The 23595-nt window shown below is 47.8% G+C and overlaps 1 protein-coding gene across 3 annotated transcripts in view; it reads left to right on the forward strand.

Annotated features, from left to right (window-relative positions):
* The window catches only part of Cmpy (crimpy), a 246343-nt gene that overhangs the window by 47547 nt on the left and 175201 nt on the right, over window positions 1-23595 (forward strand). For all 3 annotated transcript variants that reach the window (XM_076321548.1, XM_076321547.1, XM_076321546.1), the window contains exon 5: window positions 711-755. In XM_076321548.1, the coding sequence (XP_076177663.1) occupies window positions 711-755 (45 nt within the window). The remainder of the gene's footprint in view (window positions 1-710; window positions 756-23595) is intronic.

Raw genomic sequence — 23595 nt, forward strand, 5'->3', positions numbered from 1 at the left:
GCGCCGATGTTGCGCAAAATTTACTCCCCATATTAGCCGTTCGGCAATCCATTCGGGTATTTGCATAATAAATGTCCACGGATGGATGAAATATTGAGTTGCTCAAGCATGGGTAAACTCATAATCTGTAATATATCTGTGCGTGTGTACGTGCTGGGGGGATACGCTCACTCCGACTGGTTAACGCCGACGATACATAATGCGGTGAAAATGTTTATAATCTAAGGCTGGGGGAGGTAGGGGGGGAGGAGAGACAATTTATCGACAGTCGTTAAAAAGTTCTCGAGTCTTGAAATATCGTCGGGAGAAAATTCACTGGGAATTTCTAATTCCATGGTGAAGCGATTCGGGCAGAGACGACGAATTTTCGCGAGTCTGCGAAATTTTGATAAAAGTCGGCCTTTCGATTTTCGGTGCAGGAAAATGAGTAATTATTTTTTTTTTCCGTTTAATTAAACGTTAGGTCCCGATGCTCCCGACCGAATAATTCTCCAGGTTGGTGTTTGAATGTGAAGAAAAAATTCGCCTCGAATTCCCGGGGAGAAACGTTTGCGCGCTGGTCTCGTTACGCGATCTAATGAAGCGCGTTAAGGAGGTTGGAAAATAACGGTTAATTGATTTGCGTCGAACACCTCCAGCTCCTCCTCGTTCTCCTCCTCTGCTTCTCTGATCGCGCCCCACGGGCTGACGGTGATAAACTTCTGTTTCAGATGACCTCTTTAGTTCCGGAGACACGACAGCCGACGACGTTGAAGGTGAGTCACTTTCAGTCAATTTCGTAACTTTCCACGCGGGAGTTTTAATTGAGCGTGTTTAGTATTCATCGGTGATCGAGTTTAACGTATTAAAGTGAAATTTACGCGGCCGTGTCTAACGTTTTGTTAACGAACCGCGCTGCGCTTTTGACTGCGCGCGGAGCTTTCATCGCGGGACAAGAGTCCTCCCGGTGCACGCGCGCCGACGATTAAATTCGCCCACGGTGGGAAATGATTTCATCGAGGACCGAGTCGGGGACAAAGTGGACGAAACGTCGACGAATTTAATCAAAGAGAAACCGCAGGTTTGTTTTCGCTTTTTTCCTTTACTTTTTAAACTTCCAACGATGATACCCTTTGTTCGATTCTTCGTAAATCGGCAACGGGTCGACGAGCCGCGGGACGAAAAATCGTGTATTTACTTACTGGAGACGTAAATTCTTCGTGTCGGGGTTTCATTACGATTATTTGCGCGTTTTAACGGTTCCGTGATATTTCCCTGGAACGTTGATTCCTCGTTCGAATCACAGGTATTGTTGCGATAATAATAAATTGAAATTTATTCGCGCGCGAATCCCCGTTTCCCTTTACGATGGCAACGCGTGACAATTTTTTTTCCTCCGTTTCTCTATTTCCGCGTATCGATCGACGGTTATTAATATCGTCGATAAAAACTGGTTATTTCTCGCCCCGTCGATATCATATATCCTATAATATGTTTGATAACCGGACGATCGTCGCGCATGTCTATCCATGGGAGTACGGAGAAACTTTTTCACCTCGTAGTCGCCGGCAATAATTTCCAAGGGTCGTCATTGCGCTTGTATATCACACCGGCGATGGTACAGTGCGCAAAATTTTTCTGCAATGGATCTGAAATTGTCGCAGGATAGATTCGACGAGCGATAAATGTGGTAAGGTTCGATGTTCGCTTTTAAAATCGGTTACGCGAACGCGATATACCACCGTACGGTGACACGTAAGTGGTAGAACGATACGTAAGGCGATTCCTCGTGTAAAAGTAAATGAAAAATGTGAAATGATATTTGTTCGCACGGAGCCACGTTCTCGAGAAAATCGATTTCGAAAATTCGTGTGGCGCGCGCGCGATTGTGTACCGACGTGACTGTCCATTGCTCGTTATTTCTACTTGTATCGTCGATGTTTACAGACGCTAGTAGAAACAGCGATTAATGGACGGACACGTTAGCCAAATCGTACAAGATAGCGCTCCGCGTGCTCCGTGAATTTTCCAAATCGATTTCCATGGAAACAATGGCCCGTATGGAAAAATTCTATTCCACGTTTTCGATTTACTTTTCCACCAGAAATCACTCCCACCGCGATTGTTCTGGAAATTCCATCGCACGTTGTGTACCTATTGCGGCGAAACGACACGGCGTTTTCAAAACGGGATACTTTTTCGCGTTCAATACATTCTCTAATTGATCTTCCTATTAAACCGCTACGAGAGATCCTATTAGACTTTCGTATTCAAAAATACGAAAATTGGATGGATGAACATTTTCTGTATTTCACGAAATTTTCAATTCGTAAAATGTTCATCGTTACTGATCGATCATACAGAAATCGATGAAACTGCACGAGTAAGAGGAAACAGAAACTAGAATATAAAATTGTTAAAATTGTTATAAAAACGTGGAAGTTTCAAGCTTCGTACATCAAATTACGAAGAATGAAAGAAAAATGAAAGGGGGCGTGGTCTAATGTTAGAGGTGAACTAAGGGAGGGGGCATGACCTAAAGGGATTATTTCCGAATCTATATCTTCCGCGGTTACAGAATCGCGTAGTGGAACAAACAATCGATAACCGGTTACAAATCAGCTCATATTTCTCTCATTTTCATCACCGAAAATAAAAGGGGGCACGTCCGAAGAGAGAGACGTGTTCGAAAGTGGATCTGTACGAAAGGGGGTTTCCGAAACATGGGGCGGATCCGAAAAGGGGGCGTGTCTGAGAGCGGGCGTGTTCGAAAAGGGGCGGTCTCGAAATGGGGGGTATGTCTGAAAAGGGGGCGTGTCCGAAAAGGGCGTATCCTTCCATCTGGATGGAAATTTCTGCGTTATCGTTACCAATTGTAAGGTATCGAGGAATAATATCGCGTATTTCGGAAGTCTCCTTTATCAAACGGTAATTACAACATAACATAATTTAATTTTATAATGGTACGCTGCCGTTGGTCTGTAAATTATTGCATTCCTCCGCGATACCATCCTACGGATGCAAAAAATTCCTTGCACTCGCGTTTGATGTTATTGAATCGCGTTCCACCGAAAAAGAACGCCACTGTTCCGGAAACGTGTCAGTCGATTGGAGCGGATTCTAGAATTATTCGCTGAATTATACGTTTAATTATGAATTCGAATTGTGACTCGAAACGAACCGAATAATTAAAAATAAACGGAAGCCTCTCGAAGGTGGGGAAAATTGTTCGTGCTATCGAGTCGATCCTGAAAGTTCATCTTTAAAAGCGAAATAAGAGAACGCAGCTCTTAATTGCGTTTGTTATCGGTGTTAATATCAGCCACGTTTGTTCAGTGTACAAAAGAGGCAAAATTTCGTATTCTCGTCGGTTGGGAGAGTATAATGGAACAGCGTGTGGTATTTGGAAGACGAGCGACTCGCATGAGCGTGGAATTAAATTACTAGAAGAAACTGAGGGGAAGCGTCGCGAGGGTCAGCCAGGCCAATGTTGTTTCGGATCCACTGGGTACGAAGAAACTAATTCAATTTGGTAGGCAGTTCGTCTTTTCGGAAACGAGAAGGAAAGGGTAACAATGCCGCGATAAGAACCCTCCATTTTAGACGAGAGACGTTAGTCGGTTTCACGCGATACGTTACGAACGAGAAAGGGCGAAACATTGCCGAGAAACGACCGTGGTAACGGAAGAAATTCCGTGCACCGCGTAATACTCTCCGGTACACTGGAACGTGGAGCTTCTCCGTAGATTTCTGGACTCTGACCTCGAGAAGAGGCTCTCGAAGCTCGAAAGTCTCGTCGATTTACCATTACTACCGTATCGAGGAAATTATCTACGCGTACATCTATAAAACAAGGGACAATTAAGAATAATAATAATAATTATTATAATTATGTACAGGTAACATCGTTCGGTAATTTAAACATAGATCAGTTAATTACGTGCAATTTTTGAACACTTTCCACGAGATATAATTACGCTTCGTTGAAATTCGAAATTAGTGACCATCGTTAAAATTGATTGCGAATACTCTAGCCTCGATAAGAGCTCTCAATGCTCGAGTGTCTCGTCGGTTCGCTATTACTATTATATCGAGGAAATTATTTACGTAACTTATATACCTATAAGACGATGGATTTACACAATTTTCGAACTGGTGGGAAGCATAGAATCCTTTTTACAGAATAAATATATAATTACTCTTCGTAGAGGTACGAAATTAGGTTCCTCGTTAACATTGATTTGCGAATGGTTCTCGAATAACTCTAATCTGTGAAGTGACTTTGCCCGATTTATCTTTTGAGAATATTTTTCCTTCGTTTAAATAATTATTCTTACCTCACGATGATCAAGGCTGCAATTTGAAATAATTTGCAGCCTTGATTACCGTTTACTCGAACTAGATAATAGTCGAACAAACATGGAACGATCGTAAAAATGAGGATCTAGGTGAGCAATTAAATTATTCCGCTCGACTATGATTCGAGATTGGTTCAATTTCGGTTACGCGGGGGAGGTGAGGGTAATTCATGAAATACTCGATAAGAACATTCTCCGACGAATGATTTCTCGAGGTCTCTTTTTCGTTCCAATAGAAGAGAGAGGATCCCGAGCTTTTAACGAAGAGTACCAGCTTATCGCCATTTTGGAAGATTTGCTTAATATTCGATAAGAACGTTCCTCTTTCATGTTGCGGATTCGTTCCTGGACAAGTGACTTCTTCGAGATCTCTTTCTCGCTCCGATAGACGAGAGAGAATCTTCCGAGCTTTTAACGAATAGTACCAGCTTATCGCCATTTTGGAAGATTTGCGTAATATTCAATAAGATTGTTCTTCTTCCATGTCGTTGCAGATTCGTTCCTGGACAAGTGACTTCTTCGAGGTCTCTTTTCTCGCTCCGATAGAAGAGAGAGAATCTTCCGAGCTTATAACGAAGAGTAGCAGCTTATCGCCATTTTGGAAGATTTGTCTAATATTCGATAAGAACGTTCTTCTTCCATATCGTTGCGGATTCGTTCCTGGACAAGTGACTTCTCCCGAGCTTTTAACGAAGAACACCTACTTATCGACACTTTAATCGCCTCCGATCGTTTTTCCTCCGCGATATAGTTATCCGGTCGAATCCGACGCGAAGAATTCTTGCGCGTCCGTGGCGTCGGATCGATCCGCTCGGAATTGGTTCATCAGATGTACGAACCATGGTCGCCATCTGTTAATCGAGAACCTCCTCGTTGGAATCCAGGATTCTTCCCTCGATATAATATAATTCGTCGCGGTGGTTGGGGAATTTCGTGGTTTGAGGGTTTCGTGGGATTGACTTCCTATTCCGGTACCGTTTAAAACTCGTCTGGAGAGATCGTGTCGCGAGGCGATCTCAATTAAGAAATCTTACGGGCTTCTCTCGGAATTAGAGCGATCGGGGCCCCCGGTTACGCGATTCGTTTCGATTAATTCGAAGCCTTCGAACGTCTCCTCCACGGTAGAGGATTCTTTCCCTCGGAGGTATCGCGGTGCTACGAAGACGTATCTCTCGCGACGATTTTCCTTGAAATATGTACATTCGGTTCCCCGCAACGAGCTGTAGCGAAGTTTCGTACTTTCTTCGTGTTTTTCCCTTTCCCTGTCCCTCTCTCTCTCCTCTCCCTTTCTCTACGCGAAGACCTATCTCGTTCCGGAGAAGTCTGTCGGTGCGCGCCCAGTTGTTGCGAATCTTCGCAACTCGTTAGTATAGCGAGTCTCGTACCACGGCGCGGAGGGATTGTCGAGAAATACAATTCCGGGATCGGCGTCTTTTTCCAGTTTCGAGTTCTTAACAAATATGTGGAAGTCCGCGGAACGTCTTCGCGCTTTTACGGACTTCCGGAATGCCTCGAGTTTCTGCAGTCGATAGTAGTTTGGTGGTTCTCGGTGGTTCTCGCTTTTCACCGGCCAGTCTTGGAACGTTATTTTAAATCGTTTTTATTCTACCCCCCTCCCCTGCTGGCTGCTCTGATCTCGTAACAGAAACGTTGGTAGCGACCAGCATCGTTTTCGTCGTCGCTGATCGTTTCTTCGCCGAGCGGGTCCCGTTGTTCGATCGTGCTTGTATCTCTCTTGCGTTCTACGACAGAGAAACGTGGCAGAGAAGATTAAATTCCTCGACAATAGCTAACATTCTGCAACGTTATCCTCAAGAATTATTCATTTCGTTGGTACGTGGATCAAATTTTTACATTATCGACGAATGTGTTCTATATTCGATAAGACGTTGAAGCGTCGCACCTATGCACTCTTCTACGCTTTTTGATTAAAACGACTCGTCGATTATTCTGTTTTTCGTCTACCTTTTAGAACGAGGAGGAACAACGCGGAGAATCGATCCCTACGAAAAGAATACGATTCAAAAGTGACGCTTTGTTAAATAATTCCATTTCTTCCCACTTCTCGGTTCTCCTTAAGAAACGATTACTTTTACATTGTCCACCGGTTGAATTCTCCGTTATCCAAAATCGAACAGCAGCCTCGAGTCGTGGATCGTCTTAGAATTCGCGAAGAGTTTCCGCAAGACTCGATCGGGACGTTTCGAAATCGCGATCGTTTTCGAACCAAGACGGGGACGAATACTCGAACGTATCAGAGGAACGATACGTTTCATCCCGCCGCGAATGCAGAAAATATACACGCTCGGGATCGCGATGTCCCTGTTGCTCCGTGGGAAGCGGTAATCCTCGGGAGAGATACGCGTCGGCTGTTAGCCTCGTCTCGCGGACTCCGGGCATATTTGCGCCGATAAAACGAACAGATTGTCCCAAGTTTCACGGGAACGGCTCCTTTTTATCAGAGACGGCCGCGAAGGGACACAAAGCGGGACGAAAAGACGGTTTCGCTTCGACGCAGCGAAATAGACGTTGCACGGGCGGAGACCCGCCTCGGGCGGAGAGCCCCTCGACGAGAGTTCCTTTGCGTTTTCGATTAAAAAAAAAAAAGAAGAAGGAAAGAGAGCAAGGAGAGAGGGTAAAACGAGAAGAAGGCGAACCTAAGGAAAAAAGGGGGCCGGAATATCGATAAAAACAAAGTTCCTGCCCGCGAGAGAGTTAAATGAAACGAAGCTTTCCTATTAAAAAATCGTTCCAGGTTTAAGTGAATTTCGAAAGTTTTGAAATCGGTCGGGAGCCAGCTCCGCGGAGTGTCGCCGCGGATTAATTTACCTACCGACGACGAAATACATTCCCTTGGCGGTATAAATTTCATCGAAAATTTATTTTCAATTGCTCGGCACCCGGTGGAACTTTATCGGTGACCCTGGCGAACGGTTCAATTACCGGCGCCGAATCGGTTCGACCTTTTCCTTTGCCGAGATCTTGTTTCTTGTAGAGATTAATTCCCCTTCGTACCGTTCCCTAACTCTCGCGACGATTACTCGTAGGTGGTCGCGTTCATTTTTACACGGTACGTGATCGGCAATATGGATGGGACGCACTACCCTTGCATCGAACAATTTTAACGTACCTCTTCGAAGGATTGTTTCGTTTGTGATTAGCGGTTCGTCAAATCGGTAATAACCGTCCCCGTATTATTATCCTGATCTCTTGTTATTACAAAGAAATAATACGATAGTTTGTAAATTATTACGGAATCGATCCACTCTTTATTCTATAATGCACACTTTGTGGGAAAAATAACTTCGTCCCCACTGTTGTACCGCTAAGTCAACTTGGTTTCTTTTTCCTTCTTTTTCTCTCTTTTATCGGCAATGATTCCAGATTTCCAGGAGACGAAAAACTCGTACGAAATCCACGAGGACGATATTTAATAATTTAAAAAGCTCGAACAATGACGCGGCTCGTAGCGTTACACGGTTCGCTCCCGCGGGAAATTCAAGCGGTTCAAATTGAAGCGACCGGTTGTCCGAGGGAAAGGAATCTCAAGTGCGAAACTCCTGGACTGAAAGAGTCGAACGGAACCATTCGTTAAAAAGTTACTCCCCTGGGTGCTCGAAGACCATCTTACTCGCTAATAGCACCGAATGGAATTACATCTAATGGAAAAAAAAGAGGAGTGGGAGCCGGCCAGGGTTGACGTTGGACTTCAAAGTGTGTCGTGGCGTTAATTCCCGTTGAAACAAGGGTCTCCGACACTTATAAACCGAGCTGGTAAAGGCCGACGAATGTTACATCCGACACGAAAGGGTCCCCGTGTCCCTTTGAAACTCGTGGACGGAAACATAATCGGAAACAGATTTCCCGATTTGTCAAAACGTGGACGGTTCTGGTTCTCCTTTCATCGGCACCGATTCTTCGATCGTAATCGGGTCACGAGGAAACGTTGGAACGAACTTGTTAAAAGAAAATTTAACCGAGAAGAACGAAAGTAACGTCGCGAGAAAAAAATATAATCCGTTGATACGATTTTCATCGATTCGTTCGGTTCACGACGATTTCAATAAGAAACTTCGAAATCGATCTTCTTCTTTCTTTCCCTGTTACGAACGATCGGGGCTTACGAGCGCGAAACTCGAAATTAACGGATGTCTCTACCAAGCCGGGGGGAGGGAACGAAAGTCCCTGGAAAAGCGATAGGTGTTTAAAGTATTTGCAAGTAAAAGTAAATTTCGAAGCGATCGCGCGACACCGGGAGCAGGAGTCCTCAAAAGGCGTAGGATCCTCGTCGCGTTTAATGTATGCCACGATCTCGATCCTCGTCTCGCTACCCACTCGCGAAATAATTTGCAAGAAATAGAACGCGGGACCGGAGTCGTCCGGCCGGTAACGTTCGAATAAATGCGGAATTACGTTCTTTCGAACGCTTCTTTCCTCGGCCGAGCATTCCGGACGACACGAATTGTGTACCCTCTCGTTAACCCCTTTACGGCCGAGCCCCGTATCGCGTATCGTGCAACGTGCTCAGTTCCTGCGCCGATGCGAACAGCGATACCGTAACAGGGACTCTTTCGTTAACTCGAGAACGTAAGTAACCGTGTGTATATATGTGTGTGTGTGTGTGTGTGTGTGCATATTGTGTGTGTGCGCGCGAGCAACGATCCTGGATTTCATTTTATCGACAGTGACGTAGCATCGCTACGAAATCTCCCTTAGTTTCGTTCGTCTCGCTCGTAACTTCCAACGGGAACCATTGTAAATTACGATGATGGACCAGAGTCGATCTGGAAACGATCTCGAAAGCATCCAAGTAGATTGAAGAGATTAATAAGAAGATGAACTCTCTTCCAAGTAGAAGAGATTAATAACACCGTTTGAATTCCCACTGTAAAATTATAAAACACGCGTTTGCATCTCTCTCTTTCTCTCTCGATGTTCCATTTTTTTTCGAACGAGACACTCCGCGTTTCAATTATTCGAATTTTTGCCAATGGTGTCGTACTTCCGTCGATGGTCCACCATAGTCGTGGTGGTCAGTGCAACGCCTCCGAGCTTGCACCATCGTGATAATTATCAATCGGTCGAGGTACATTTTTCCGTGACCCAGAACCGGCCTGGGAGAATGTGGAAAAAGACCGAGGGACACGGCGGTCTTATTCATCCCTGCGTTCTTTGGAGCGAAAAACCTCTTTCGGGGACGAGAGGGGGGTAGTGTAGGGAAAGGAGGAAGGGAGGGATGCGCGTAATCCCATTCCCGATGGTAATCTTCGCTGTAGCGCCGCGACCGAATAAAGTACATATGTGAGAGTCGCGCGAAAGGAATTCACGAGAATCGAATTTAAAGCAGCGTTTTCAATGCGAGTGCATTAGGTGGTAGTCGAACGCTTCTCGGTTAATGGGCACTCGATAATTCAGTTAATTGATTCGTCGACCATCGGGCCGGATGCGTCGGATTAGCCGGACGCGTTTGTAGCTTACTTTCAGAGGTAATTGAATTACTTTTCGAGATAATTTAAATAATTTCGCGATACGTTATAACGGGTAACCGGCACCGAGATCCCGGTGCACAGGTCTGATTTACGATCGACCAACCCCCGTAACCGCACCCCCGTGGTTCGAAGAACGTGGACGTTTACGGCTAGCCGACACCTACTCGCGACCTTGGAGTTATTTTCTCATCGGAAACCACCATCCACCCAGCCGTGTGAATTACAGCCGTAAGGTCGATCTCGAATCGTAGCTTTGGTGCTAACGTACAGCTCTGTTTCAACTCCGAAACTTGTATACAACGATCTTGCGTTACCAACACTTGGAGTGTACCTACTCGAGGGAATCGAATCGCGTACTATTTTCGCGCGTAACGCGAGTGTTCGTTCCCTTTTTGTAGAAATAGAAAATTTCCTGTTTCGTTTTCTTCTTTTTTTCGAGTCGAACGCACCGTGTCCGTCCGTCAGAGACGAACGAATAAATTGAACTAAATAATTAGCGCTTTGAATTGAGTTTCCGGGTCACCACCTGGGTTACCTTTCGTAAATTCTATTTCACGGCGCGTCGCGATTCCGTCGATACCATTCCTAACTCGATTCACCGCGAGAATAATACACTTGTGAAAGAGTACGTCGAGAAAAATTCTTGGTCTCGGAGCGAGCGGACCAATACGTATAATAAAAATAAATAATTTCACCGATCGTCGATTTCACGAATCGGGGGAGGGGTAAAAAAAAATAGAAGTCGAGCGTTGGTTGTCGTTGTCGTCGCGATGGCGGCGATTTCGTTTCCCAATCTTTGACGTCCAATTAATGGAAGCTGGATGGACGTCGAGCTGGGTGAGGGGAATTCGGTCGCGGAAGGGAATCGGAATCGGAGGTGACACGGGATTCGATTTCGGGTCACGAATTGGGCTCGTCGCGGATATACACTGTCGGCCAAAAGTTTCGTCTCCACCTAGAGGAACCTCGCGAACAATACGATTATTCGTCGAAGAAATATTCGCGAAAAAATTACTCTTAAGAGCATCAGGATTTACCTTGGTAAGAATCGTTCGCGAATTGACGCTATAAAGTGATTTCGTACCTTTGGTTCCTCGTACAGCCACGTTTCCACGACTTTTCAAACTTCTTTACCGTTTCATTTCGAACGAACGCGTACACCGACATCGATTAACGAAACGAAGTGTACGGGAACAGGGAACGACGACAAAGTGACCTATCTCGGTCAATTCTAAACGCCGATTAAAATAACTGAACCGTTGGGGTCACCTTCCGGGTAATTGCGCTGCAAAGTGTAACAAAGAATGGTCGGAAACTTTTGGCCGTCAGTGTATATCTGTAGCTCGGCCTTGAAGCACCGAGTGTGAAAGGAGCAATCAATCTGACCCCGGGTGTGCCTCTCCACGGCTCTCATTCTCTTTGACCCGATCCATGGGAAGACCTCCCAAGATCCGAAACACTTTTCACGGTCTCGAAACTACGTTGGAACTCTCGAAAACACTTGGCCGGGAGGCTTTCGAGTCCCCACCCCTCGTATTTGGCAAGCGCACGGTTCCTCTTTTTCTGCCTCGAATTGCCCAACACGTCGCGCGAACAAATTTCTATTGTATATCGAGAATGGCTCCGGCGAGCCGTACGTTGGGGACATAAATAACGACGGAACAGCCCGAAGGGCTCGCAGATTCCTCACCTTCTCCTCTGTCTTTGTTCTCGGCCCTTCTCCTCGCTCCTCGGCCGATTGTAAATTCAATTTCGATAACGCTCGTCCAGAAAGGCAAAACTCACCGACGGTTTTCATCGTCTCCTCTTCTTCTATCATCGCGGAGGATTCTTCGCGGATCTTCGTGCACGCGTACCACGGTATTGTCCTCGATAATGCGCGGTCTCGACGACTCCGCGGCTCGAATACCCAACGAATACGCGTACTCGTTTCTTATCCGATCGTTTCGGTACCCTCGTTTTATCCCCCGATCGTTTAAACGGCACCGAGTCGTAAATCCAGGACCGAAAACCCCGTTTTCCATCGGCGAAATCTTCGCGAATCGATCCACGTACCGCGGGGGGAAAACCCTCGATTTCGCGTCCCTCGGGGGTGGTACATCGGGGAAATTTGCGTTCCGTTTCTTATCTTATTACGAAGAAACACGTATTTTCCTCGAAACGGACGTTTCCGCGAACGATACCGGCGATCGATGAACCGTTGATATTAATCGGTTCGAAACTCGGTGAAATTATACGACGTGAAACGTTGCGATTAAATTGTTCCCTGATCGGATATTCGTCGTGCAAGGATACTAGAAAATATCGTAATCGATGCGCGCGTTCTCGTTGCAACGAATCGGATCAAGTGGAGTTTAAATCATGGGGTCGAAACGAGTTCGGTCCCGGTTGTAACGGTTGTTTATCGCACGTAGCGCGAACCGGTGACTTTTTCGGCGTGCAAGAAAGGAATCAACGGACTCGAAATTCGTCGCGATACGGTTACCATGGCGAATCGCGGCTCCCCGGTGCATCGTTTTTATCGCGAGCGAGCGAGCGAGCTTTCCAGACGCCCCTTTCGTTCGTCACGCGTGCCTGAGCGATTCGACGCTCCCATTCCCCGAGTGTGTTACGTATCGCGCGCGAATTTAGTTGTAAATGTTTGTTCGGAAACGTTATAAATCCGAAATGAGATTTCGAATCGCGGGACCAACGGAGCGCCGATAAATCCCGAACGCCGGAATTAATTGGGTCGAGCGATAAACCGGGCCACCGGCATTAAAAGTATAAACCCGTGATGTATCAATCGATTCCTCCTGGTTTTCGTGCGAGCGTGTCGCGCCAAGAAACCGCGTGAACTCTGCACGTACGTGCTCGCGCGTGTATTCGGGACAACTGGGAACAAGTGTTCTGGGTCGATTGATAAATCTGGGAACAATATCCGCGACTAACATCGACAGGGGACGAGATGGTTTCGATTCACGATCAGTCTCTTTTCCATGGTATCGTACCGATCGTAACCGTAGCTCCACTCGCGAGGTAAATTTATTTTAGGACGAAAGGCAACGCGAACTTTTTACCAACCGTGCGGTGAACATGGATAAGATAAGATAAGAAGTCACGGATCAAAAATTGCATCATTATTGAAACGCGTGGTGTTCTCGAAGCGAGACTACCGGACGTACTTGGAACGGTGATTCGCGATTAACGAAGACTCGATGGTACCGTGAATTATTCGAACTCTGTCGCTTGTTCGCGGTAAACGAAGACTCCAAGGTAACGAGAATTACAGAAGTCGAAGAAAATTTCCTTACTCGACGAAACTCGCGCGAACAGAATGCGAAACGAACGCGCGAGACATATGCCGCGCGGGGAATAAACGGTGCAATAAGAAACGAGAGGCAAGCGTGACTACTTTATCCCCGATTCTTTAAGCCGTATCCCCCCACACGCGTAAAAAGTCCTTTTCGACGAATACCAGAAGCGGTTCGTTTCGACCGGTGTCCCTCGGGCGACGAAGAAACACCGTAAAAACTAGCGGAATCTTCGCGTTGAACGTCTTACGTAGACCCTCGGTTAATGCACCATATATCCGTGCCGGGTTCGCCTCGAGTAGAACGCACCGCAGGAAGTTTCAACTTCTCCACCTCCGTGTTCACCATCTCCCACCCCACGTCCTCGTCCTTCGTTCTCTATTTGCTCTCGCGATGGACCTGCGTACACATCGTAAAATATGAAATATACAAGCGGAGCCCGAGGCTCTTTGCTGCAATTTCCATGAGCGCGTAAGGACAGGCTTGATTATTCCGCCACGGGGATTCCTCGAGACATTGTCCGTCATTTCGCGCAGGTTCCTCCGCTGGTTTTTCCGATCATGGGAGACTTTTATCGGTGTTTTCGCGGCTTCGTTGCAAAGCAATTCGACTAGTTGTGTTTTACGTGGCTGTGCCTGACTCGAGAGCTCAACGAACACGGCTCTCATAGGCGTGGGATTGAAATACGATCAATCAGCGCGTCGAGGTGAAGTTGCTCCACATAGACTACCAATTTGATGCCAGAGTGCAAGCTTCAGTCATCCCTTTTGGTGTAGGCGAGACCTTTCTAAATCTCTACTGATGTTGCAGGTCGGTACCCGGAATTCGCGAAAGAACCGGCGAACGTCTCGCGCAAACTCCGCTCGAAGAAGTTTCGATGTTACGCGGGAAGAACATTGACCACGAAGAAAACAGATTTCTTTACCTCGTAAGGTTCGCGTTACCCGCTTTGTTGTACTCCAAAATACGGATAATAATTTATCCATCGGATGATCCGTGTCACGGGGTAAATTTCGTCCGTGTAGAGCGATGTTTGACCCCTGTCAACGTCCACAATTGAGAGTTGCGGAAAGCTGCCTAGGGATTGTTGGTATATTTTTTTCTGTATTTTTGTCGCATTCGTTGGAATATTCAGAACCATTGAAGCGTTAGAGTAACGAAGTAGAGAATAATTGGAACCGAGTCACGGTATTGGAATATTCGAACAGTGAATAAGTAATCCTTAAGAGCAAGTGACGACGCTTGTCCGTAACTTTGTCCGCGATCTGCAACTAGCGGAGATCGTCGAAACAATTGGATGAAATTCTCCGTGTATATCGAACCGGCCGTATTTTATTCGTCCCGCTCGTTACACGAGGGTTCCAATTCCAGGTTTTCTCCTCAAGGAAGAAAAAGTTGCGTATCTTGTATTCGTTACCCGAAATTGTTATCTAGAGGCGAATTTCGCTCATCCCCGTGTTCGCGGCGACCCTCGTAGCAGCGAGCTGGAGGTCCGCGCGTGCACGAACGCCGGTTAGACGACACCCTGGACGTTCCTGAGGACACTCGATCGTCCTTCGTGTAAATAGAACCTCGGACGAGGGACGGTTGTAACAAGCTCGGCGAGACGAAGGGAAACGTGAAAGAAAGGGGAGCCCTTTGCGAGGCAACGACTTCGCGCTCGTCTCGTTTTCCACCGTTATCTCGCTCTCGCTCCCGTTCTTCGAAGAAATTGCGCGTGCAAACCGCCGTACCCCGTTATCTTATCTATGTTTTAAACCCGTCGTCTCCGCGCGCATATTTTCGCGAGCGGGAATCGGGACCGCGGCCGATCGTACCGTACGAACTTTCGAACGTTTGGTAAATTTCGGTTTCGTGGCTTCGAAATTGTACACGGTCCCTGGATGTGATTTAAGCGGCGATCAGAGCGGACAGATACGTTACGCCAATTTAAAAGCGCCGAAGCTGCGAGAACGCGTACACCGCCGGTTCATAGTCGGCCTGGAAGCGGAAAATTAAACGCTAGTATGATTTTAGGCGGGCAATTTATATGTAAATGACACCGCGACCGTTCCCAGCTACACCCGTGCTCCCTCTAATCCCTCTTTTCCTCTGTCGTTCTCTTCGTCTCTAGTCTCTGGGTCTCTTCGTTCCGTTCTATCTCTCTCTCTCTCTCTCCTCTATCCGCTCCAAAATGTTTAATAATGCTCATTGTTTCGGCGTCGCGATGATTTAGTACCGAGAACTGATCCATCTCGACGCGTACCTCCGGGCTGGACTCCACTCGCGGTTTTCCACGGATTTCTCGAGATATAAATGATATCTCTCTCTCTCTTTCTCTATCTCTATCTACGGTGAGAAGCTCGCGATATTCGGCGGCGAGCGAACAACGGTGATATAGCGGCGATCATGAATAAACGGGGGCTTTTGATTTCGTGCCCGCGGCATCTATCAGCCGAGGAACGGAAAGCTAACGCGGAATCTAACGGGTTAATGCATTCGTCCCGTCTTTGTTAACCTTCGCTACCGAATAAACCTCGTGGGAGTGTTTACGTAAGCGGGCGGTTGCTTCTGCCGGGGTTCGTTCTCACCGCGCCATTTGTCGATACGACGCTCGGTTGTTCGCGAAAAGGGATATCGAGGTTTCGAGGCGGTCGGTAGGAGGACAGTTGACCTGAAAAAAAGAAAAGAAAAACTGACCAATGGAACGACGTCCGTGTCCGCTCCTTTCGGCGAGTGTGTATCGAAATAACTCCGTGATACGGGGTAATGTGTCGAGGAGTGTATCGATAAAATTTCTCTTCGGGAAACATTCTCCGCCACTGTTCCGGATCACTATGTACGTATCTACGATTGCACGTACCACGGTGTTCTCGATGTCTCGAGCGTTTCCCCCTTTCTTAGTCGTTTCGAGTGCCTTTTTAACTTATTCTCAACCTCGAGAGCAGCGAAAGCGAACGAGAACACCCCGAGGACGAAATCCAGTTCGTGGCTCCGTTCGCGCGATCTCGAGGAGAAAATTCTCGATCATTGTCTCGCTTATTGATAATCGGAGACCAACGTTCGTACGTTACGCGAGGTGCTACGAAAGAAAGCTTTGCTTTTCTCACCGCGAGACAACGTTACGCGATACGTTGAATTCGGTCGAGAATTCAGAACCGGTGCAACTTTAATCCTTTTATGATATGCATCGCGAGAACGTGAAACGGACCGCGTGAAACCCGGCACGAGCCGGCGCATCGTTTATCCGACGCGATTTGCAAAGTAAACAGCGGCCTAACGATGCGCGCGGTCCCATACCTCGTATTTGTTAATTATCGCGATTAGGGGCGGATTACGAATTCATCACGAGCGCTCGGTCGAAGGCTCCGCGCGAACCTCTCGCAACCGCGCCGCGGATAATTACACCGAAAGAAGCTGTTTGCGCTTATCGGTGCAAGCTCGGCTCGTCTATTTCTCGTTAACCTTAGACCGATCCCAACCGTAATATTGTTTCACGAACGACGATTACGATGCGCGTGACTTTATCTGCATTCGCGGTACAAGGTGTGGCGGTACAAGTAAAAATATTCAAACGAGCTCTTACGCAATACTTTGTCGCGTTCCGGAACCATCGCTTCGAAGTACGTCGGTCGAGTTCGCGTGCACCGCGACTGCGTTACGTTGTACGTGTCCTTGTTACGTCACGATTTCTTTCGTACACGGCGCGATGGTTGATTCTCAACGGTAAACAAATTGTCGTCGCTTATCGCGTGCACGCGGTGTCGTCTATCGTAAATTTCCACTTTGTCTTCGTTATTCCGCGCTTCTCGGTGCTAATTTTAAACTCGTTACAGTTTCGTCCACCTCGTAACGGAGATTCGAATAAATATACACACCGGTGTCCGCGTACGGGTAGACTGCGCCATAACTCCCGGTTTTGAGTAAAGAAACTTTCGCCCCGGATTCGAGTAACCTGGTAAAGAACGATCGTTTTCCTGCGCATTTCTTTCAACGATAATACGTTCGCGTCGTTATCGATCAGAAAATTCCAACACGCGATCGTGCTTGCATCGGCCGCGGTTTCGCCTAAATTGTTTCTGGAATCGCATAGAGTCATCCGACGTTACTTTCAGCCGTCAACCGAGGTTAATTCGACATCTGTTGCATCTTGCTGGTTGTACACAGTACCACTCAGCTGCGTTGCATCGTCCGAGTTCGTGAAATGGCCGTGTATTTTCATATTCGTCGCGAGTTTGTCACGTACTGGGTGGCGATGAAAAAAGAAAAGTTCGCTTCGCGCCAAGTCGAGGGAAAATCTTTGTACTTTGAACGAGAGAAACTGCAGGGGAGAGGAGCGTGGGGTTACTGTTTATCGTGGGTATCCGGTGCGACAAACGAACGTTTCAACGCCACGTTAATTGAATTACCGATTGTAGAGGGACCGCGGGTGCTACATCAATGCCTACCTATGAGCGTTGCTTTCCAGTTCTGGTAGGAAAGAACGGGGGAGGGACAGGGGGCGGAGTGTGTATGTGTGTGTGTCAGAGAGAGAGAGAGAGAAAGGGGGGGGTTATACGCGATTCAGCGGGAAAAACGGGTCAAGTCGTGAGTGAATTACAGAGGCGGGGATTTAAAACGCGTTACCGGGGGCTGCTCTTTCAGCGCGAACAAACGCCGCGCAAATTATATCGAATGCATTTAATTCTATTTCGCCTCCGTGTTTCCACGGGTGCTGGACGTATTTACCGTCGTTTGATTTACAAGCCTTCCCCGACGATGCACGCACACAACGTCCGCGCGCCGCGGCAACTTTGTCCATAATTTACTTGGCTTTTTCCGCGCCGCGTCGCGCCGCGCCGGACGAAAAAGTCGCGGTTTTTTTATCCACAAATATTAATGTCCCTCGCCCCTTTTCCGCTACGAGCTCCGAAAACTTTGCAGCGTTCGTCGAGTGGGTTAAACATTTTTATCGAAACGAGAGAGAAAGAGAGAGAGAGGAGCCCTTTTAAGTTTGCGCACCCGTTAATGACGATACACGCTCGCGCGGGCACGGTTTCTTTTCGACTGACGTTGCGACTGACGTTCTCGGTACTATGCGTTGCTGGAAAGATGATCAGTGGGACGACACAGAGGCCGGGGGAGTCACTCAGTGGCTCCGCCCACCGACTTTCACTTTTCGGCTGCCCCCACCACCGCTCGCTTCGCACAGACTATCGCTCGACGCGCCTCCCTCCACCTCAGTCACCGATGCACCGCGATTGAGAATACATTTGCGCGGAGGTGGGGCTAATCCACCGCGACCAATCCGCGATCCTTTCGTTGGTCAACTTCCCAGCAACGCACAGTACTCTCGCGCTATTTATCCAACGGTTTGCTTCTCGTTCGTTTTCTTCTCGCGAATGGAACTCGGGGGACGCGTCTCGCGCGCGGATTGCACACGGGAGAGCGATGAAAAAATCATCAGCGGAATAAACATCGGGAAAGGTTTGCGCCCCGGGACGCGTAATCTCGCGACCGTTTCGCGACGGGATTTTTCGAGCTCTTTCCACGTATAAAGCGCGCGGAGGGTTGCGTCGTCGTCGACGTCCACGCGCGTTCTCTCCGTCTCGCTTCGTTTTACGGGGGTAATCCAGGGAGTCGACAGATAAAGGGATAAAACGAAGACGCGCGGGTGAACGAGCCAGAGGGGGGAGATGGGAGGGAGTGGAGAGCCGACTTGCCTTTGTAAATCCTCCTATAATTAAATTGTCTTTTATATTCAGACGAGGGCTGAAAATGAAGCTAGTCCGGGATAAACCTACCAAGTCGTTTCGTCGCTCCACACTTCTCTCTCTCTCTCTCTCTCTCTCTCTCTCTCTCTCTCTCTTTCTCTCTTTCTCTCGCTATCCTTCTCCAACTTTTTTCTCAATCTCCACCACCCCTGCTGCCTCCCCTCATCTACTTACTCGGCGCTTCTCCTTTCTTTTTCACGGACCACCCCCCGGTGGAAAATGGAAGGGAGGGAGGTTGCAATGACACATTCTCTTCGACGATTCGCTTCGTTTTCCATACCCCATTTCACCCTCTCGCGAAATGAAGCTTCCATCGTTCACCGGCCCCTCCCCTGGTCGTCTCCTCGCCACGGTTCCGGATTCCTCGAGGCACTCTTTCGTTTCAAACGCTCTTCGGGGCTGGATAACTTCCTTCGACCGATATATCCCATTTCGTTTTTTTTTTCTTCTTTTTTTTTCGCCTTCCACACCAACTCGGCCCTTTGACCCTTTCCCAGCCGAGACTCTGTCCTTTGTACGTATATATGCATATAAGTATATATACACACCATCTTGTCGACCGGCTCGTTTGACTTGCAAATGTAATCACTAAGAGCATCCATTCGACCTGATCCTTCTATGACCCGAGCGGGTCTCGTTGCTCCGGTTTCCCTGTTCCTGACGAGAAATCCTCCCGCGCGCGGGCACGATTCGTCGCGGCCACGATGTTTGCTTTCGTTCGAGAGCGGCACGGAACTTCCTCGAAAGTGGCACGGCGCTATCTGTCGCGGTTATGTCAAATGCGTAACGTTCGAACGCGCGAGCATTTCGATTCGTTGATCTCTCGACGAGCGCCTCGACCCCGTGGAAACTCACGAGGGTAAGAAACGCCGAGGAAGCGAAAAGGAACGAGGATTAACCGATCGGTGAAACGTGCACGAGTACTCTAATAGACGATACACGGTATTTTGTTTTATTACGGTAACCCGAACCGAAAGATTGAGAAAACGATCGCTATCGCGTAACAAAGTTGCGCGACTACGCTCGCGAGAAAAAATAAAACGATTCTCGTATCTCTGTGATTTTTTTCAACGCTACACCTTCTGCTCATCTCCGTGGAAATGATCGTTGTTCCTTCCCTACGGCCTTCGAATTAATTTCCGCACTCGCGCAATAATTATACCTCCGGTCGATCATCCGGGATATTCGTAAAGTAAAAATGGATCCCGGTCTATCGTGGGATGCAGATTTCCGTCCATCGTGGATAACCAAAGAAGGGAATCCTCTCGACTCTGAATAATCGCGGGGGAGTCGGATTGATTTTCGAGAAAACACTCCCGTCTTCCCGTGGCAAGGGGTGGAACGCACGGTGAAAAGTTCTCGCGCGGAAAATCGACGAGGAAGGTGCAAGTCTCGTTCGTTCGAATTATTTCACGATTTCACCGTGGACGAAAATCAAGTTACCGTACGATTTCGGTGTGTACGACTTTGCACTCGCGCGAGACCCGACATCGGAGCCCTAGATCCACGCAAGCGCGCACAACACTTTGTTTACCGATGTGGTGCAAGTGTTTCGTGAGCAAACGTCCTTATCTGAAAGCACTGCGCTGCGCGCCAGACGTAAATATTTCAAATTCTCTCCTTGGGCCGCGCGCACGCTTCGCTCCGCTTCTGGAGCCGCTTTTTACCCAAAGCCGTAAATAACCGCGTAAGTACGCTCGTTTCGCTTCTCACGAGTGCTCCTCGTTTCTGGGAAGGACGATTAAGTCGTCGCTTATCGCGTTTCCCGCATACTTTTCCTCCTGCCCCTCGTTCGCTTCTCTCTCTCTCTCTCTTTTTCTTTCTCTTTGCTTTTTAATTTCTTTTTTTTTTCTTTTTTCTTCACCACCGATGCGCGTGTCGTCGTCCAACGAATATAAAGATCGACTCGAGGAATACCAGGCGAGGAGAGGGATCGCGGTGAACGGTTTACGACCGATCATCGGCCCGTACGAAAACAAAGAGAGTGGGAACAACACGTTTCGTCGATAATGTTACCTGCACTTGCCAAACCGTTTCCGAAGCGCTTCGCGTGCCTTCGCGTAGTTTCACGCGGCAGGACTTCGATCGACGGTGAATTCCGTTTGCGTATTACCATTCTCGGAGAACGTGGAAGGGAAAAACTTTGGAGGAGAAGAGCCGAGGAATTATTCCGAAAGTCTGACGCGCTTTTCGCGTCGCCGCGAGTTTTGACCCCGCGGTGCGGAATTTTTTCAAGCGGAAACACGTAAGGAGCGCCGAGGAAAAAATATTACTTTCCTCGATCGTTTTTACTTTTCGAGTAAATGCTGCTTCTCCAACGACTTATTCCGTACCTCTCTCCTCTTCGTTACAAATTTACGAAAACCTGTCTCTCGTTAAAAAGTTTAATTACGTCTTATCGTGAATTATTCAAATTTCGATCGAGAGAATCTCATCCACGACCTCTACCAAAAATGAATTCCAACGGGTCAGGTCCACCCCCGTTGAATCCTTCTCCTGTTAGGTGAACGTTGGAAAGTACCAGTCGGGCAAAGTTTCGCAATGTTTTCGCGCGAGCACGAAACGACGTATACGGTATTCGGTGCGTTCCGAGAAGATTCCTCTTCCTCTAGCAGTAGCGTACCAGACGACGGGGAGTGGACGAAATCAAGTTCTTCGTTGATCTGGAAAACAAGACAATCCACTTGGACGTTCTTCCAGAAGGGAGAGGATAAAGGGGGACGGGAAAGTTTTGGATCCGTTTCATTGTTCGAGGCGCTCGGTTGGCGTTGAAAATACTCACGGTCGATCGCTCTTGTCACGTACCGATGGAAATCAATGAGTCTACGTACAGTGGGCTCGCAGGAATGCGAAAGAGGGGCGAAAGCTCGCTTCCTCTCGCGAACCTCTTGCTTCCATTCGACCTTACGCGAGCTACCACACGGAGCCAGCCGGAACGTGCCCTATTCTTTGGACGACGAGCATACGCAAGGGGGTTTTTCAAAGAGGTTCCTCCACCACCCTAAGCAATTGAATTTTCCCACCGTAATTGATTCCTACCTTATTCCTTTGACGTCCCCTCGTTGCACCGGCGTCTGTTACGCGCGCCACGTTTACCTATATTTTTCACGCGCCTCGAGTTTCGCCGGGTTGACGAGACTTCTTTGTTTCGGATTTCTGGAGCCGTATCCGTGGAATGCAACGCGAGCGAAAGAATCTCCGCGATCGTTGTTCACCTCCGAAAGACACCAAACGGGAACAACGTTTACGAAACTTGTTCAAATCCCCCTTCGCTCCTTACTCGAGCGACGAGGTCGAAAATTTCGAATTTTCTTCCAAGCTGGTGAACCGTTGCTCCTGAATTTCGAGAGGAAGTTTCCGCGGGAAATTTGAACACCGTGATTTCGTCCACGATGAAAGAACCCTGTTGGAAAATGACGAGGGATATTTAAAGTCACTTTGGGGAGATACTCGTGGAATTGTTTCGAAGAATATTTCTAATTTCTTCCCCACCATCCTTCGAAGAATAAATAAAATTTCACATCGGTCGATTCGTCGAGAATGAACGTTTCCATCGTCGAAGGGAACATTTCGAGGCAAATGAAACGGGGAATGCATCGGTACGAATCCTGTCGGGCTGAGATTCGTTGTTTATTTTCCCGATGAAATATGCCTCCCGTTTGAATCGTATCTAAAAATGTTTTCATTTCGAGGAGTGTACCGGGATTCTCCATCGGTTCACCATCGGCCGAGACCAGAAAGAAAAAGGAACTCTGCGAGCGAGTTGCGGAAAACCATTAACGAACGGATTATGAAGGGGGCGAGAGGTCAGCCGAAGGAATAAAAGTTTAATCAAGGGGTAGAAGTATAAAAAAAGAAAAAAAAAAAGAAATGGAAAAAATAGAGAGTCGATGAAAACGGTGTCCAGGGTCGTTTCGGGCGATTTTAATCCGGTTCCGCGGATGGCTTTGGTTTGGTCGATCGTCGCGCCGATGAGAAACCCGAAATCGATACGACGCGGCCACCGTGCGTCGCGAGAGCGCGTAATACGTGTTTGCGGAATGCACACGGGCCGAGGATGCACACGGAGCGAGAATGCATATGGAGCGAGAATGCACGCGAACGGAACCCGATCGAGGTGAATCTATCCACGTTTCGTTTCGTTTCACGACACGCTCGAAGATTACGCGCCGCTCGAAGATTACTCGTCGCGCGGACACTCGCGAAAGAACGTATCGTCTCTTTTTCGACGTGTTCCTCTATCGTACCCTCTTTTCCCTCCCGTACTCGTGAAACGATGCAACCGCGTTCGGGGGAACAGGCTAGCTGGAGGGGACGATCACCTTCGAATTTCGAACACGCGCCGTTCCACCGTGCGTGTTGCGTAAACCCCGCGCGGAATATAAACATCCGGGGCTTAAATCTCTCCGGATCGGCCGCGGTTTATTTATTATGCACCTCGACGATCGACCAAAAATTATCCAACTCTATCGTCCGGGCGAGTATAAATACTCGATTCGATCCGTGGAACGATTCCTCGTAATTTTTCCTCGATAACCCCTCTCCTCCCCGCGTGGTATCGGATGCAATTTTTTCTCCGTGAAAATCGTTTCGTGAACTATTTTTCTTGTGTCCGGTTTTTTAAGGACGCGGTGAAAATAAAATGGCACGATTTGGTGAATCGGAGAGCAACGTTCCGGGGAGATTCGTTTAAAGAAACGAAGCATTCGCGAAAGTACGTTTCTGCGAAGAAACATTGGCAAGA

The sequence above is a fragment of the Ptiloglossa arizonensis genome, chromosome 10 (genome assembly GCF_051014685.1).
Source record: "Ptiloglossa arizonensis isolate GNS036 chromosome 10, iyPtiAriz1_principal, whole genome shotgun sequence".
Classification (NCBI taxonomy): domain Eukaryota; kingdom Metazoa; phylum Arthropoda; class Insecta; order Hymenoptera; family Colletidae; genus Ptiloglossa; species Ptiloglossa arizonensis.